Source organism: Somniosus microcephalus, chromosome 3, assembly GCF_052327205.1.
Source record: "Somniosus microcephalus isolate GS21.2 chromosome 3, FLI_Smic_1.0, whole genome shotgun sequence".
In the NCBI taxonomy this organism is placed as follows: domain Eukaryota; kingdom Metazoa; phylum Chordata; class Chondrichthyes; order Squaliformes; family Somniosidae; genus Somniosus; species Somniosus microcephalus.
In genome coordinates this window covers 301,292,579-301,309,841 of record NC_140989.1, presented here as the reverse complement: position 1 = coordinate 301,309,841, position 17,263 = coordinate 301,292,579, and the positions used below count along the sequence as shown (strand labels likewise).

The following is a 17,263-nucleotide window of genomic DNA, read 5'->3' as shown; positions in this document are numbered from 1 at the left end:
CCACATGATTGATGAGGAAGGGTTGCATAAGTCGCCAGACAAGATTGAGGCTGTAGTCAAGGCTCCAGCACCAGAAAATGTGTTGCAACTGAGGTCGTTCCTCGGGTTGGTGAACTACTACCATAAGTTCTTGCCGAATTTATCTACAATTCTGCACCCACTGAACGCCCTCCTTCAAACTGGTGTAACATGGAAATGGAGTGATGACTGTAAGCGTGCCTTTCAGGAATGTAAATGCCTAACCACTTCAAAAGAAGTATTGGCCCACTACAACCCAACACTGCCGATTCGGTTGGCATGTGATGCGTCACCTTACGGCATTGGAGCGGTGCTGTCACACAAATTCCGTGACGGTTCAGAGAGGCCAATAGCCTTTGCATCGCGCTCGCTAACCTCAGCCGAGCGTAACTACGCCCAGATTGACAGGGAGGCCCTCAGCCTGGTGTGGGGGGTGAAGAAGTTCAATCACTATCTGCACGAGCAGAAATTCACCCTACTGACTGATCATCAACCCCTGGTCTCAATTTTTAACCCAAAGAAGGGCGTTCCGGTGATGACGGCGCAACGGCTGCAAAGATGGTCACTTTTTCTAGGGGCACATCAGTATGACATAGAGTACAAAGGTACGAAACAACATGGAAAAGCTGATGGGCTGTCGCACCTACCGTTGCCTACGGCGGAAGAAGCACCTGCAGTGGACCCTGTGGAGATATTCCATGCGACCATAGTCGAATGTTTGCCTGTTACAAACGCAAGTATTGAGAAGGAAACCCGAAATGACCCGACACTCTCTCAGGTCTATGATTTGACGGTGAAGGGATGGCCAGCATATGGCGACTCACTGTTGCCAGCATTCTCGCCAAGGAGGGAACAGCTGTCAGTGTGCCGGGGAACCTTGATGTGTGGATCCCAAGTGGTAATTCCACCCAAGTTGAGAGATAGAGTACTCAATGAGCTTCACGAGGGTCATCTGGGAGGGGTAAAAATGAAGAGCCTAGCCAGGGCGTTTGTGTGGTGGCCGGGAATCGATAAAGAAATCGAGGATATGACCAAGAGATGCACAGGATGCCAGAAGGTCCAAAACGCTCCACCACAGGCCCCGCTACATCCATGGGAGTGGCCCTCATCTCCATGGCAACGGGTACACATTGATTTCGCTGGTCCATTTATGGACTCAATGTTCCTAATCACTGTGGACGCCCATTCGAAATGGCCAGAGGTCATTAAAATGTCCTCCACCACCACGGAGAAAACTATTGCAGTCCTAAGGACCATCTTCGCCAGGAATGGGTTGCCAGAACAGATCTGTTCTGACAATGGCCCACAGTTTGTGTCTGAGGATTTCCGGAGGTTCCTGAAGAATAATGGGGTGAAACATTACACATCTGCCCCATATCATCCAGCCACAAATGGATTGGCTGAGAGGTTTGTTCAGACCTTTAAAAAGGCCATAAAGGCAATGCATAATGACGACATACCACTGCAACACAAGGTGGATAACTTCTTGTTTGCTTACCGGAATGCGACACATGCAGTAACCAACCAAACTCCAGCCGTACTGTTTTTCAACCGGAGACTAAAATGTCGCTTGGATTTGCTCAAACCAAACATAAGACGAGATGTTGAGGATAAGCAGTTCCAGCACGTAAATGAGAAGCCAACCAGGAGCTTCAAGATAGGGCAACCAGTCTTGGCCCGCGACTACCGAACAGAAAAATGGCAGCCAGGCACGATATGCACACAGCAGGGACCACTAATGTACACAGTGGACGTTGGAGAGAGCATCGTGAGACGCCATGCTGACCAGATTCTAGAGTCACAGGAACAAGCCAAACCTGTACCACAAGCATGTGCACCTGGTAATGAGCCCGAAGTACAGATTGCGTCTACCTCAGAAGCAGGGGGATTGGAAGCTGACGAACCAACCGATGACAATGAGCCAGAATTGACTCCACCGCCAGAACAGGATACTCGAGAAAGGCGCTATCCAGTCCGGATCAGGAAGCCTCCTCAAAGACTGAACTTATAAATGACTATTTCAGTTGATGTATATATTACTGAGAAAATTGTAATTGTAATTAGTTATTATTTAGTTGTTAAATGAATGTTATGTACTGTTTATCTAAAAGGGGAGGAATTGTTGTGTATGTACCTTTAAGGGAATAACTGGCCTTAGACTGCAGTACTGGCAGTGACCACCCCTGTATAAAAGGCCCTAGCAGGCTTCTGTAGTTTCAGTTTCAAGCTGCCTCTTGTTCAGTAAAGTACCTGTTAAACTGTTCTCCCGAAGTCCGTGTATTATTGAGGCGCGGACTTTACATTATCCTTAGACTGTGACCCCTGGTTCTGGACTCCCCTGCCATCGGGAACAATATTCCTGCATCTACTCTGTCTAGTCCTGTTAGAATTTATGTTTCAATGAGATCCCCTCTCATTCTTCTAAACTCCAGCGAATATAAGCCTAATCGACCCAATCTCTCTTCATACGTCATTCCTGCCATCCCAGGTATCAGTCTGGTGAATCTTCGCTGCACTCCCTCCATGGCAAGAACATCCTTCCTCAGATAAGGCGACCAAAACTGCACACATTACTCAAAGTGTGGTCTCACCAAGGCCCTGTACAACTGCAGCAAGTCATCCTTGCTCCTGTACTCGAATCCTCTCGCTATGAAGGCCAACATACCATTTGCCTTCTTAACCGCCTGCTGCACCTGCATGCTTACCTTCAGCGACTGGTGCCCAAGGACACCCAGGTCTCACTGCACTTCCCCTTTTCCCAATCTGTTGCCGTTCAGATAATAATCTGTCTTCCTGTTTTTGCCACCAAAGTGGATAGCATCGCATTTATCCACATTATACTACATCTGCCATGCATCTGCCCAATCAACCAACCTGTCCAAATCATACGGGAGTTTCTCTGCATCCTCCTCACAGCACACACGCCCACCCAGCTTTGTGTCATCTGCAAACTTGGAGATATTACATCTAGTTCCCTCATCTAGATTATTAATATATATTGTGAATAGCTGGGGTCCTAGGACCGATCCCTGCAGTACCCCACTAGTCACTGCCTGCCACTCGGAGAAAGACCCGTTTATTCCAACTCTTTGCTTCCTGTCTGCCAACCAGTTCTCCATCCAAGACAATACCTTACCCCCAATCCCATGTGCTTTAACTTTACACGCTAATCTCTTATGTGGGACTTTATCAGAAGCCTTCTGAAAATCCAAATACACCACATCCACTGGTTCTCCCTTATCTATTCTACCAGTTACATCCTCAAAAAATTCCAGATCGATTCAGAACAGATCTAGCAGCTCAAAACTGGGCATCAATGAGGCGCTGTGGGTCATCAGCAGCAGTAGAATTGTATTCCACCACTACCTGTAACCTCATGGCCCGGCATATCCCTCACTCTACAATTACCATCAAGCCAAGGGACCAACCCTGGTTCAATAAAGAGTGTAGAAGAGCATGCCAGGAGCAGCACCAGGCATACCTAAAGATGAGGTGCCAACCTACGGAAGCTGCAACACAGGACTACATATATGCTAAACAGCGGAAACAGCATGCTGTAGACAGGGCTAAGCAATCCCACAATTAACGGATCAGATCAAAGCTCTGCAGTCCCAAAGCCTTTCCACCATCTACAAGGCACATGTCCTGAGTGTGATGGAATACTCTCCACTTGCCTGGATGAGTGCAGCTCCAACAATGCTCAACTAGGATCTTTGCACTGCTTAAAGGGAAGGTGCTTTGTTGCAAAGCATGTCATTGTCACTCTGAAGCCATGGCTCAACAGGGAAGAGAGAGGGCAAGGAGGTTCTCAGATGTGGCACTGGAGGCCTTGGTCCTGGGGGTGCACAAAAAACGTCAGGTCCTGTACCCACAGGGGGGCAGGAGGCCTTCCATCCACCACCTTAAACATTCACTCCCTCCAACAACTCGCCAAGGCTTCTTCGGCAGCACTTCCCAAACCCACGACCTCTACCACCTAGAAGGACAAAGGCAGCAGGTGCATGGGAACACCAACACCTCCAAGTTGCCATCCAAGTCACACACCATCCTGACTTGAAAATATATTACTGTTCCTTCATAGTTGCTGGGTCAAAATCCTTCTACTCTATCCCTAATAGCATTGTTGAAGTACCTTCACCACACGACTGTGGTTCAAGAAGGTGGCTCACCACCACATTCTCAAGGGCAATTAGAGATGGGAAATAATTGCTGGCCTTGCCAGCGATGCCCACATCCCAGGAACTAATTTTTTTTTATGTCATATCCTACCAACGATGACAGGGGAGTCCAGAACCAGGGGTCACAGTCTAAGGATAAGGGGTAAGCCATTTAGGACTGAGATGAGGAATTTCTTCACCCAGAGAGTGGTGAACCTGTGGAATTCGCTACAACAGAAGGCAGTTGAGGCCAACTTATTAAATATATTCAAGAAGGAGTTAGATATATTTCTTAAGGCTAAAGGATCAAGGGATATGGGGAGAAAGCAGGAACAGGGTACTGAATTTGGATGATCAGCCATGATCTCATTAAATGGCGGAACAGGCTAGAGGGGCCGAATGGCCTACTCCTGCTCCTATCTTCTATGTAACTGCACCACTAGCCTCACACACTGCTCAATGCACCATACACCCATCACTCACCTACCAACAATCTCTAGCAATCACGACTCATACCTCACAATCATAGCTTCACCCCACCCTTACACACTTACCACAAGTCTCACACCTTGCACAAACTGCCAGCTATTCAACCATGGTAGGCATATCACCCAAACACATTGCATCACACTCACTGGCACACTTCCCTTTCTCTTGCAGGTAAAGGTGGCACACAACCATCTACTGTGAAGACAGATACAAAATATTTGTTTAAAGTCTCTGCCATTTTCTTATTCCCCATTATAATTTACATAGAAGATAGGAGCAGGAGTAGGCCCCTCGAGCCTGCTCCGCCATTCGATGAGATCATGGCTGATCATCCAAACTCAGTACCCCGTACCTGCCTTCTCCCCATATCCCTTGATACCTTTAGCTCTAAGAAATATATCTAACTCCTTCTTGAATATATTTAAAGACTTGGCCTCAACCGCCTTCTGTGGTAGAGAATTCCACAGGTTCACCACTCTCTGGGTGAAGAAATTCTTCCTCATCTCTGTCCTAAATGGCTTACCCCTTATCCTTAGACTATGACCCCTGGTTCTGGACTCTCCGACCATCGGGAACATTCTACCTGCATCTAGTTTGTCCAGACCTGTCAGAATTTTATACGTTTCGATGAGATCCCCTCTCATTCTTCTAAACTCCAGCGAGTATAAGCCCAATCGACCCAATCTCTCCTCATAGGTCATTCCTGCCATCCCAGGGATCAGCCTTGTGAATCTTCACTGAACTCCTTCCATGGCAAGAACATCCTTCCTCAGATAAGGCGACCAAAACTGCACACAGTACTCAAGGTGTGGTCTCACCAAGGCCCTGTACAACTGCAGCAAGACATCCTTGCTCCTGTACTCAAACCCTTTTGCTATGAAGGCCAACATACCATTTGCCTTCTTCACCGCCTGCTGCACCTGCATGTTTACCTTCAGCGACTGGTGCACAAGGACACCCAGGTCTCGTTCCACTTCCCCTTCTCCCAATCTATTGCCATTCAGATAATAGTCTGCCTTTCTGTTTTTGATACCAAAGTGGATAACCTCGCATTTATCCACATTATATTGCATCTGCCACGCTTCTGCCCAATCAGCCAACCTGTCCAAATCATCCTGGAGTTTCTCGGTATCCTCCTCGCAGCACACACGCCCACCCAGCTTTGTGTCATCTGCAAACTTGGAGATATTACATCTAGTTCCCTTATCTAGATCATTAATGTATATTGTGAATAGTTGGGGTCCAAGGACCGATCCCTGCGGTACCCCACTAGTCACTGCCTGCCACTCGGAAAAAGACCCGTTAATTCCTACTCTCTGCTTTCTGTCCGCCAACCAGTTCTCTATCCAAGTTAATACCTTGTCCCCAATCCCATGTGCCTTAACTTTACACGCTAATCTCTTATGCAGGACCTTATCGAAAGCCTTTTGAAAGTCCAAATACACCACATCTACTGGTTCTCCCTTATCTATTTTCCCAGTTACATCCTCAAAAAATTCCAGTCGATTAGTCAAGCATGATTTACCTTTTGTAAATCCATGTTGACTTTGTCCGATCCTGTCACTGTTTTCCAAGTGCTCAGCTATTACATCCTTTATAATGGACTCTAGCATTTTCCCCACTACTGATGTCAGGCTTACCGGTCTGTAATTCCCCACTTTCTCTCTACCACCCTTTTTGAATAGTGGTTAGCTACCCTCCAATCCATGGGTACTGTTCCAGAGTCTATCGAGTTCTGGAAGATGACCAGCAATGCATCTACTATTTCCAGGGCCACTTAAGTACCCTAGGATGTAAATTATCAGGCCCTGGGGATTTATCGGCCTTCAATCCCGTCAATTTCCCTAACACCATTTCCCTACAAATACTGATTTCTTTCAGTTCCTCCCTCTCATCAGACCCTATGTTCTCCAACATCTCTGGGAGGTTATTTGTGTCCTCCTTTGTGAAGACAGAACCAAAATATGCATTTAGTTGGTCTGCCATTTCTTTGTTCCCCATTATAACTTCCCCTGCTTCTGACTGCAAGGGACCTACACTTGATTTCACTAATCTTTTTCTCTTCACATATCTATAAAAGCTCTTACAGTCAGTTTTTATGTTCCCTGCAAGCTTACTTTCATATTCTATTTTCCCCTTCTTAATGAATCCCTTTGTCCTCCTTTGTTGAATCCTAAACTGCTCCCAATCCTCAGGGTTACTGCTTTTTCTGGCCAATTTATATGCCCTCTCCTTGGATCTTATGCTATCCCTAATTTCCCTTGTTAGCCACGGTTGAGTCACCCTTTTTGTTTTATTCTTATCCCAAACTGGGATGAACAACTTCTGTAGTTCATCCATGCGGTCTTTGAATGTTTGCCATTGCCTATCTATTGTCAACCCCAATCAATCCTACCCAATTCGCGCCTCATACCATCGTAGTTTCCTTTATTTTAATTCAGGACCCTAGTCTCCGAGTCAACTACTTCACTCTCCATCCTAATGAAGAATTCTATCATATTATGATCGCTCTGACCCAATGATCGCTCTGACCCAAGGGGCCTCGTACAACAAGATTGCTAATTAATCCTCTCTCATTACATAATACCCAGTCTAAGATGGCCTGATCTCTGGTTGGTTCCTCGACATATTGTTCCAGAAAACCATCCCGTAAACATTCTAGGAATTCCTCCTCCACAGTATTTTTACTAATTTGGTTAGCCCATTCTATATGTAAATTAAAGTCACCCATGATGACTGCTGTGCCCTTATTGCACGCGTCTCTAATTTCCCGTTTAATGCCATCCCCAACCTCCGTATTACTCTTTGGAGGTCTATATACCACTCCCACTAACGTTTTCTGCCCCTTGATATTTCTCAGTTCTACCCATACAGATTCCGCATCATCAGAGTTAATATCCTTCCTTTCAATTGTGTTAATCCCCTCTTTAACCAGCAATGCTACCCCACCTCCCTTTCTTTTTTGCCTATCCTTCCTAAATATTGAATACCCCTGGATGTTGAGTTCCCAGCCTTGGCCACCCTGGATCCATGTTTCAGTAATCCCAATCAAATCATATTCGTTTACCTCTATTTGCGCAGCTAATTCATCCACCTTGTTCCGAATGCTCCTTGCATTAAGACACAAAGCCTTCAGGCTTGTTTTTTTAACACTCTCAGACCTATATGAATTATTATTTACTGTGACCATGTTTGATTTAAACCGTTGAGTTCTTTGCCTTCTAATTTTGTTTTTCTCCTTCCTGTCTTTTGCTTTTTTCCTTGTTTCCCTTTCCTCTGTCTCCCTGCTCAGGTTCCCAACCCACTGCCACTTTAGTTTAAACCCTCCCCAACAGCACTAGCATACACTCCCCCTAGGACATCGGTCCCGGCCCTGCCCAGGTGCAAACCGTCCCATTTGTACTGGTCCCACCTCTCCCAGAACCGGTTCCAATGTCCAAGGAATTTGAATCCTTCCCCCTTGCACCATTCCTCTAACCACGTATTCATTTGAAATATCCTCCTATTTCAACTCTGACTAGCACGTGGCACTGGTAGCAATCCTGAGATTACTACCTTTTGAGGTCCTATTTTTTAATTTACCTCCTAACTCCCTATATTCTGCTTTTAGGACCTCATCCCGTTTTTTACCTATATCGTTGGTGCCTATGTGCACCACGACAACTGGCTGTTCACCCTCCCCCTCCAAAATGTTCTGCAACCGCTCCGAGACGTCCTTGACCCTTGCACCAGGGAGGCAACACACTATCCTGGAGTCTCGATTGCGGCTGCAAAAACGCCTATCTATTCCCCTTACAATTGAGTCCCCTATCACTATAGCTCTTCCACTCTTTTTCCTCTCAGCCTCTAAGGGGCCAATCATATCTGGCTGGCATCTCTCCATTGCTCTTCCTCTCCATCAAGAAAACATAAATAGAGTGGAAACCCACTGTCCACATTCCTAGGACTTAAGCAACAACAACAACAACAACTTGCATTTATATAGTGCCTTTAACGTAGTAAAACATCCCAAGGCGCTTCACAGTAGCTTTATCAAACAAAATTTGACACTGAGCCACATAAGGAGATATTAGGGCAGAGGTAGGTTTAAGGAGGAAAGAGAGTTAGAGAGGCAGAGAGGTTTAGGGTGGGAATTCCAGAGATTAAGGCCTAGGCAGCTGAAGGCATGGCCACCAATGGTGGAGAGATTAAATGCTCAAGAGGCCAGAATTGGAGGAGCACAGAGATCTCGGAGGGTTGTGGGGTTGTAGGCCTGGAGGAGGTTAGAGAGACCAGAAGAAGCAAGGAAATGGAGGAATTTGAAAATAAGGATGAGAATTTTAAAATTGAGGCGTTGGTGGACCAGGAGCCAATGTACATCAGCGAGCGCAGGGGTGAAGGTTGAAGCAAAATAATTTAACAAATGATATTCCTCACACTTTAAGTTAACACATCTAACTGTATTGCACAATTGTCTAATAATTATGGACATCTGTTGTGCATTGAAGTTTTTATGAATGAATGACATAAATGCCTAGAAATAGTGGGGACATATGTACAATGTCATCTGCCCATCATTACAATATTGAAATGAAGCTCCTATCTCTTTCTGGTAGGAGCTTCTGTTCCATTCAAAATGCTCCGTGCACACTGTGGATGCAGATTTAGCATTACTGATATCTGTCTATATTTATGCGCAATTGCACTCATTTATAGGACAACATGAAGCTGAAAATCTACCCTGAGTTCTCCACAATGACAGAGTGCTATGAGACAGAAGTGAATTATATATTATATGCAATCAATTAGTGCATTGAATATCATCTCAATGTTTGTCTTTTGCAGGTTCAGGAGTTATCAGCTACAGTAGGCAGAGACTTCACCCATAGCTCAGCAAGCTTAATTCAGTTTGATCCTGGTAAGTTGCTATTAATAAGACTGAATACTGTTGAAATATGGTTACACTATTTCTTGTTACCAAGGGAATAAAAAGTTCTGCGAGGGACATAGAAATTAAGATCTTAAAATCGTACCCAGATTTTTTACATTTCCTCTAAGTTTCTTACCTGAAGATATTGACATACACGAGGAACATGGCTTCACAAACACTGGCATAACACTAGCTTCTCACCCAATTGGCCATTCTTCATATGTGAGCCAGGGCAGTGAGCCTATTCAATCATGGAGGGTGGAGTGGATGATTCCATCTGAGTCCAATCCTTACCTCACCTGACATCATACTTGTACTTTAGAAATTAGGGGCAGAAACCCTAGCTGATATTTCTTCTCCCCAGTCCAGGGGCATATGAACATCCGAAAATGGCAGACAGGAAAAGAGCCCCTGCTCCATCTAGCCTGTCCCATGTAGTTGTAGATACCTAATGCATCACAATACATAATGCATCAATGTGCAGTGCGTGCGGAAACCCGGAACCTGCGAGGCCATTCTGAGCAATTACGATGGCGTAAGCTGTGCGTACACCGTCATCGGCCCCTTAACATCCGGGCCAACGTATGTAGTCAAAGTATAAGAAAATTGCATTTAAGAAGGAACAAACACATAAGGGATAATCTTTACTGCTTAGGCGACAAGCCAGTGGAGCAAATTGCCTGCCCGTTATAGAAGTCGCCTAAGTCGCCTAATTTTCATTCCATGGAGATGAATGGGATGAGTTCTATACAGGTGACTGCCCAAGCAATGAATATGAAATTCAGCCCCATACTGGCCACATCATTGAAATAAAGTGCAATTCCTCCTATGTATTTATTTTTAAATTCCTCCCCCTTCCTAAAAAAATACACAAACACATTATTGGAATCCTATCCCAATAAAAGGAGTTTGCTCGTAGTATTACCTGTAAGGTAAAAAAAAAAATCAGATCACATCGTCAGTTTGATAAGTGTCTCCCTGAATACTTGCAAGCTGAGTACTTGCAGAGTCTGCTTACTCTCATTCTTTCCAGCAACCCTGTAACTCCAGTCTCCTAATGCCTTTACCAACAGGGAAATCTTCACAAAACCTCTTTTCATCTGTAGAGACAAAAATTGTTAACACCCAGAACACAAAGAAAAATTGAAGGCTCCATGCTTTCTTGTAATCAATGTGAAAACAGTGTAACAGTTTCCATATGTTTAAGAGATGTGAAATCTAGTCTGCAGTGTTCCCATGATTAACATGTCATCTTTGAACGCAGGTGTTTCCGTGAAGGTGTGGAACATTTTTATTAAAGATGATGGACTTGAAGAGAACAATGAAAAACTGAAAGTGCAGCTAAAGACACCAATGAATGCCATCATTGGACAGAAAGACATCTCTTTGGTGGAAATTGTAGATTTGCGTGGAGGTACAAGTTATAAATGTTTATAGCACCTTTCACATCGAAAACACATTTCATAGGTTCTCTTCAAGGACGATTCAAATAAAGTGGTTACTTTGTTAAGTGTACTGGTGTAGAAATGTCTCGTACATATTGAATTTAGTTTTACTAATCAGCAGCAGTATTAAAGATTTTACATGCTAACCATATATAAAGTTATATATTTCTATAAGTAATAGCAAAGTGAGGCATGATTTATCCACCTATGTCATGAAACATACACACAGCTGTTTATTTATTTGTAGAAAGTCATTTTTACAACAGAAAGTCATTTTTTAACACTTAGCATTTCAAATAAAATTTTCAATGAACTTTTAAGCCAAAGAGTTCTGGGAGCTTCAGAGGAACTCGTATCTCCTTGTGCCAATCAAATTTGTTTGTTATTTTAAAAAAAAAGGTTTTCGTTAGTTGAAAACTGGGTTTATGGGCAGTGGAGAGGAAACCTCCATAAAATTGTCAGAAACCTTTATGAGCATTTACGGGCAGAATTTCTTGTTCCAGCGTCGGGGGCTATTGGATGACTGGGTGCATCAAATACTGAAAAATTGGGTAGGGAGCAGTGCATACAGGGGGGTGTCGGCAAAGAACAGGGGCTGGAAGAGCAAGGGGGGGTCGGCAACGATCGGGGGGCGGAGGAGCAGATTGGGGGCCGGAGGAGCGGGTGAGGGGGGCAGAGGAGCAGGGTGGGTGTCGGAGGAACAGGGGTGTGTCAGCAACGATCGGGGTCAGAAGAGCAGGGGGGATGTCGGCAAAGGTCGGGGTCGGAGCAGCAGATCAGGAGCTAGAAAACTGGGGGTGTGGGGGTCGGAGGAGCGGAGGGGAGGCGGCAATGATCAGGGACCGAAGGAGAAAGGGAGCTTTGGAGCATCATCGGAGGGCCAGGAGGAGCAAGGGGGGCCAGGAGGAGCATGGGGTGTGGGTGTGAGGGGAGGTGTCCAGGAAGAACAGGAGGGTGAGGAGGAGCGGGGGGGTCGGGGGGTGAGGCAGATGACATCGGAGGGCCAGAAGAGTATGGGGCGAGGCCTCGGTGGGGGGGGTGAATTGGAGGCCTCGTGGGGGTGCTTTGATCGGGGGTGGGGGGGGGGGGGTGCGGTGTGGGTTAGGTAGGGACGCTGGATCCGGGAGATAAGTGTAAAGGCACTTACCTCGGGAATCCAACATCCTCACCTTCCATTAGCTGGCAGGTTTCACGAGGGCTGTGAAACCCAACCAGCCACTGTTAAATTCAGAATGGAGGTTAAATCTGAGGCATGCCAGCCCACCGTCCCGCCTCCGTTAAAACCAGAAGCGGGCGGCTTGGAGGCGGGTTCTGGTCGTTTTTAGATTTTTAACACTTTAACTTTCCACATGACCCCAGCCCACCCGTTTTTTAGGTTAAAATTCCCCCCTGTGTCTCTGCAGGCAGCTGTGATCCCGTTGATTTGAGAACAAGTGTAAATGATTATGACGGTGAAGTGGACAGTGGTGTAAGTGAACCTCCAAAGGCATCTTCCAAATCACCCACTGATAAAAGAGAAGAAATATTCAGTCAGGAAGAAAGATTCACAGGGCCTGATCTGTACCGGGATCGCTATACTTCCCCTCCTAGGGGTGATGTCCCTCAGACCGACCATTTTTTGGACTACCATGGAACTTTGATCAGAGATGATGTTTCTCCAGTGGTTCCCAGTACACAACTTCAGGCAATTGGAGGCAGCAGAATGGTATGTTCAGAGTGAAGATTTCATATTAAAAGAGTAAGAGATGCTATGTTGATTGTTCCTCGCATTGGTTTCCTTTTATTTGAAATTTGCATTAAAACACAGTAGTCTCCTAAGCATAAGAACATAAGAAATAGGAGCAGGAGTAGGCCAATCGGCCCCTCGAGCCTGCTCCGCCATTCAATAAGATCATGGCTGATCTGATCCTAACCGCCAATCTACTATCACAGAACCATCTCCTGAATCTAACAGAATTAGACACACGAAATAGGAGCAGGATCAGGCTACACGGCCCCTGGGCCCGCTCCGCTACCCACAGGGCCATGTCCGATCCGAACCTAGACTCATGTCCAAATTCCTGCCCGCTCCCCGTAACCCTTAATTCCCTTTACTTCTAGGAAACTGTCTATTTCTGTTTTAAATTTCTGTTATGATGAAGCTTCTACAGCTTTTTGGGGCAGCATATTCCATGGACCTACCACCCTCTGAGTGAAGTAGTTCCTCCTCATCTCAGTTTTGAAAGAGCAGCCCCTTATTCTAAGACTATGCCCCCTAGTTCTAGTTTCACCCATCATCGGGAACATCCTCCCCGCATCCACCCGATCCAACCCCTTCACAATCTTATATGTTTCAATAAGATCGCCTCTCATTCTTCTGAACTCCAATGAGTGGAGTCCCAATCTACTCAACCTCTCCTCATATGTCCATCCTCTCATCCCCGGGATTAACCGAGTGAACCTTCTTTGTACTGACTCGAGAGCAAGTATGTCTTTTTTTAAGTATGGACACCAAAACTGTATGCAGTATTCCAGGTGCGGTCTCACCAATACCTTGTACAACTGAAGCAATACCTCCCTATTTTTATATTTTATCCCCCTAGCAATGAAAGCCAACATTCCATTGGCCTTCTTAATCACTTGCTGCACCTGCATACTAACCTTTTGAGTTTCGTGCACCAGGACCCCCAGATCCCTTTGTACTTCAGTAATTTCCAGTTTCTTGCCATTAAGATAATAACTTGCTCTACGATTTTTCCTGCCAAAGTGCATAACCTCACACTTTCCAGTATTGTATTCCATCTGCCAAATCTCTGCCCACTTACTTAGCCTGTCTATGTCCCCTTGCAGGTTTTTTATGTCCTCCTCACTCACTACTTTCCCTCCCATCTTAGTGTCATCTGCAAACTTTGATATGTTACACTCGGTCCCCTCCTCCAAATCGTTAATATAGATTGTAAAGAGTTAGGGACCCAGCACTGACCCCTGCGGAACACCACTAGTTACTGATTGCCAGTCTGAGAATGAACCATTTATCCCAACTCTCTGCCTTCTGTTAGATAGCCAATCCTCTATCCATGCCAGAATATTACCCCCAATCCCGTGATTTTTTATCTTAAGCAATAATCTTTTGTGTGGCACCTTGTTAAATGCCTTTTGGAAGTCTAAATACACTACGTCCACTGGTTCCCCTTTATCCACCCTATATGTTACTTCCTCAAAGAACTCCAGCAAATTTGTCAAACATGACTTCCCCTTCATAAAACCATGCTGACTTTGTCCTATTAAATTATGATTATTCAAATGCCCTGTTACTGTCTCCTTAATAATGGACTCCAAAATTTTACCTACCACAGATGTTAGGCTAACCGGTCTATAGTTTCCAGCCTTCTGCCTACTGCCCTTTTTAAATAAGGGTGTTACATTAGCAGTTTTCCAGTCTGCCGGGACCTTTGCTGAGTCCAGGGAGTTTTGGAAAATTATTACCAATGCATCCACAATCCCTACCGCCACTTCCCTCAAGAACCTAGGATGTAAGCCATCAGGTCCAGGTGATTTATCTGCCTTGAGTCCCATTATTTTACCGAGTACCACTTCCTTAGTGATTTTGATTGTGTTTAGCTCCTCCCCCCCTATAGCCCCCTGTTTGTCCAGTGTTGGGATATTCTTAGTGTCCTCTACTGTAAAGACTGATACAAAATATTCATTCAGTGTTTTTGCCATCTCCATATTTCCCACCATTAATTTCCCGGTCTCATCCTCTAAGGGACCAACATTTACTTTAGCCACCCTATTTCTTTTTATGTAACTATAAAAACTCTTACTATCTGTTTTTCTATTTTTTGCTAATTTACTTTCATAATCTATCTTCCCTTTCTTAATCAATCTTTTTGTTATTTTTTGCTGTCTTTTAAAGTTTTCCCAATCCTCTATCCTCCCACTAGATTTGGCTGCCTTATATGCCCTTGTTTTTAGTCGAATACTATCCTTAATTTCTTTACTTAGCCACGGATGGCTGTCTTTTCTTTTACACCCTTTTCTTCTCAGTGGAATATATATTTTTTGGAAGTTGTAAAATAACTCCTTAAATGTACACCACTGATCATGTATCATCTTACCCTTTAATCTATTTTCCCAATCCACTCTACTCAATTCCGCTCTCATACCTTCATAGTCTCCTTTATTCAAGCTTAGCACGCTTGTTTGAGATCCAACCTTCTCACCCTCTAATTGAATATGGAATTCAACCATGTTATGGTCACTCATTCCAAGGGGATCCTTTACTAGGACATTTTTAATTAATCCTGTCTCGTTACACAGGACCAAATCTAAGGTTGCTTGCCTCCTGGTCGGTTCAGTTACATACTGCTCAAGAAACCCATCCCTAATACACTCAATGAACTCATCCTCAAGGCAGCCCTGCCCAATTTGATTTGTCCAATTAATATGATAGTTAAAATCCCCCATAATTATAGATGTTCCCTTATTACAAGCCTCAACTATTTCCTGATTGATACTCCGTCCAACAGAGTTGCAACTGTTCGGAGGCCTATAGACTACGCCCACTAGTGTTTTTTTCCCCTTATTATTCCTTACCTCCATCCAAACTGTTTCATTATCCTGATCTTTTGACCCAATATCATTTCTCTGTATTACAGTGATTCCTTCCTTTATTAACATAGCCACCCCACCTCCCCTTCCTTCCTGCCTGTCCTTCCTGATCGTTAAATAACCTGGTAGGTTTAATTCCCAGGCATTGTCACCCTGCAGCCATGTTTCTGTAATGGCCACAAGATCATACCCATATGTAGTTATTTGTGCCATTAACTCGTCTATTTTGTTACAAATGCTACGTGCATTCAGATAGAGAACTTTCAAATATGTTTTGTGACACTTAGTTCCTGCTTTTGCCCTTTTTATTACTTTACCTTTTACTCCATACCGTCTGCCCCTTCCTGACACGCTCTGGTTTTTAATTTCCCCACTGCTACCTAAGTCTATGACCTTCTCTGTTGTCATTTTTATTATTTGCTCTCTAGGAACCTCCCCCCCACTAGTTAGTTTAAAGCCCTCTTTACAGCCCTAGCTATATGATCCGCCAGGACTCTAGTCCCAGCACTGGCCAAGTGAAGCCCGTCCCAACGGAACAGCTCCCTCCTGCCCCAGTACTGGTGCCAGTGTCCCAGGAAGCAAAACCCATTTCTCCCACACCAGTCTTTGAGCCACGCATTTAACACTCTAATTTTATTTGTCCTAGCCAAATTCGCTCGTGGCTCAGGTAATAATCCAGAGATTATTACCCTTGAGGTTCTGTTTTTTAATTTGACCCCTAGCTGCTCATACTCCTTTAACAGAACCGGCTTCCTAGTCCTATCTACGTCGTTTGTACCAACATGGACCACGACAACTGGATCCACCCCCTCCCACTGCAAGTTTCTTTCCAGCCCAGAGGAGATGTCCTTAACCCTGGCACCGGGTAGGCAACACAGCCTTTGGGACTCTCGCTCTCGGCTGCAGAGAACTCTATCTATCCCCCTAATAATACTATCCCCTACGACTACAACATTTCTATTTACTCCCCCCTCTTGAATGGCCCCACGTTCCACAGTGCTGTGGCCAGGTTGCTCATCCTCCCTGCAGTCCCTGCTCCTGTCCCCACAGGGAGTAAGAACCTCGAACCTGTTGGACAAGAGCAAGGGCTGCGGCTCCTCCAGCTCTACCTCCTGGATCCCCGTACCTGCCTCACTCGTAGTCACACCGTCCTGTCCCTGATCATGGGCTACATCTGAATTAATTAACTTCATAGGTGTGACCACCTCCTGATACACAGAGTCCAGGTATTTCTCCCCCTCCCTGATGTGTCGCAGTGTCTGAAGCTCAGACTCCAGCTCATCAACACGGAGCTGGAGTTCCTGTAGCAGCAGACACTTGCCACAGACGTAATCACCGTGAGCCTCAATGGGGTTCACCGGCTCCCACATCTCGCAACAGTAACACATCACCTGCTCCATTCTATGTAATTCATTAAATTTTTTATTGTTAGTTATGGACACCCTCTGCCCTATTTTAGATGCTAGTATCCCCTTTAATTAATTGGATTTAAATTAAATCAATCCCTCTAGTTACACCAGTTAAATGGTTTACCAACAGTCACTCTGCACCAGAAAGGCCTTATTAACTACAACCCACAGAGTTAAAGTTTGAAAAGAGCACCTAACACCCCACTTACCCTAATTCACACATACCTAAACTCACAGCACTCTTTG

At 45.0% G+C, this 17,263-nt stretch overlaps 1 protein-coding gene across 2 annotated transcripts in view; it reads left to right on the top strand.

The window, feature by feature from the left end:
• frem1b (Fras1 related extracellular matrix 1b) overlaps window positions 1–17,263 on the top strand; it is a 295,010-nt gene that overhangs the window by 258,007 nt on the left and 19,740 nt on the right. For both annotated transcript variants that reach the window (XM_085982850.1, XM_085982849.1), the window contains 3 exons: window positions 9,489–9,561; window positions 10,838–10,987; window positions 12,422–12,723. In XM_085982850.1, coding sequence (XP_085838976.1) covers window positions 9,489–9,561; window positions 10,838–10,987; window positions 12,422–12,723 — 525 coding nt within the window. The remainder of the gene's footprint in view (window positions 1–9,488; window positions 9,562–10,837; window positions 10,988–12,421; window positions 12,724–17,263) is intronic.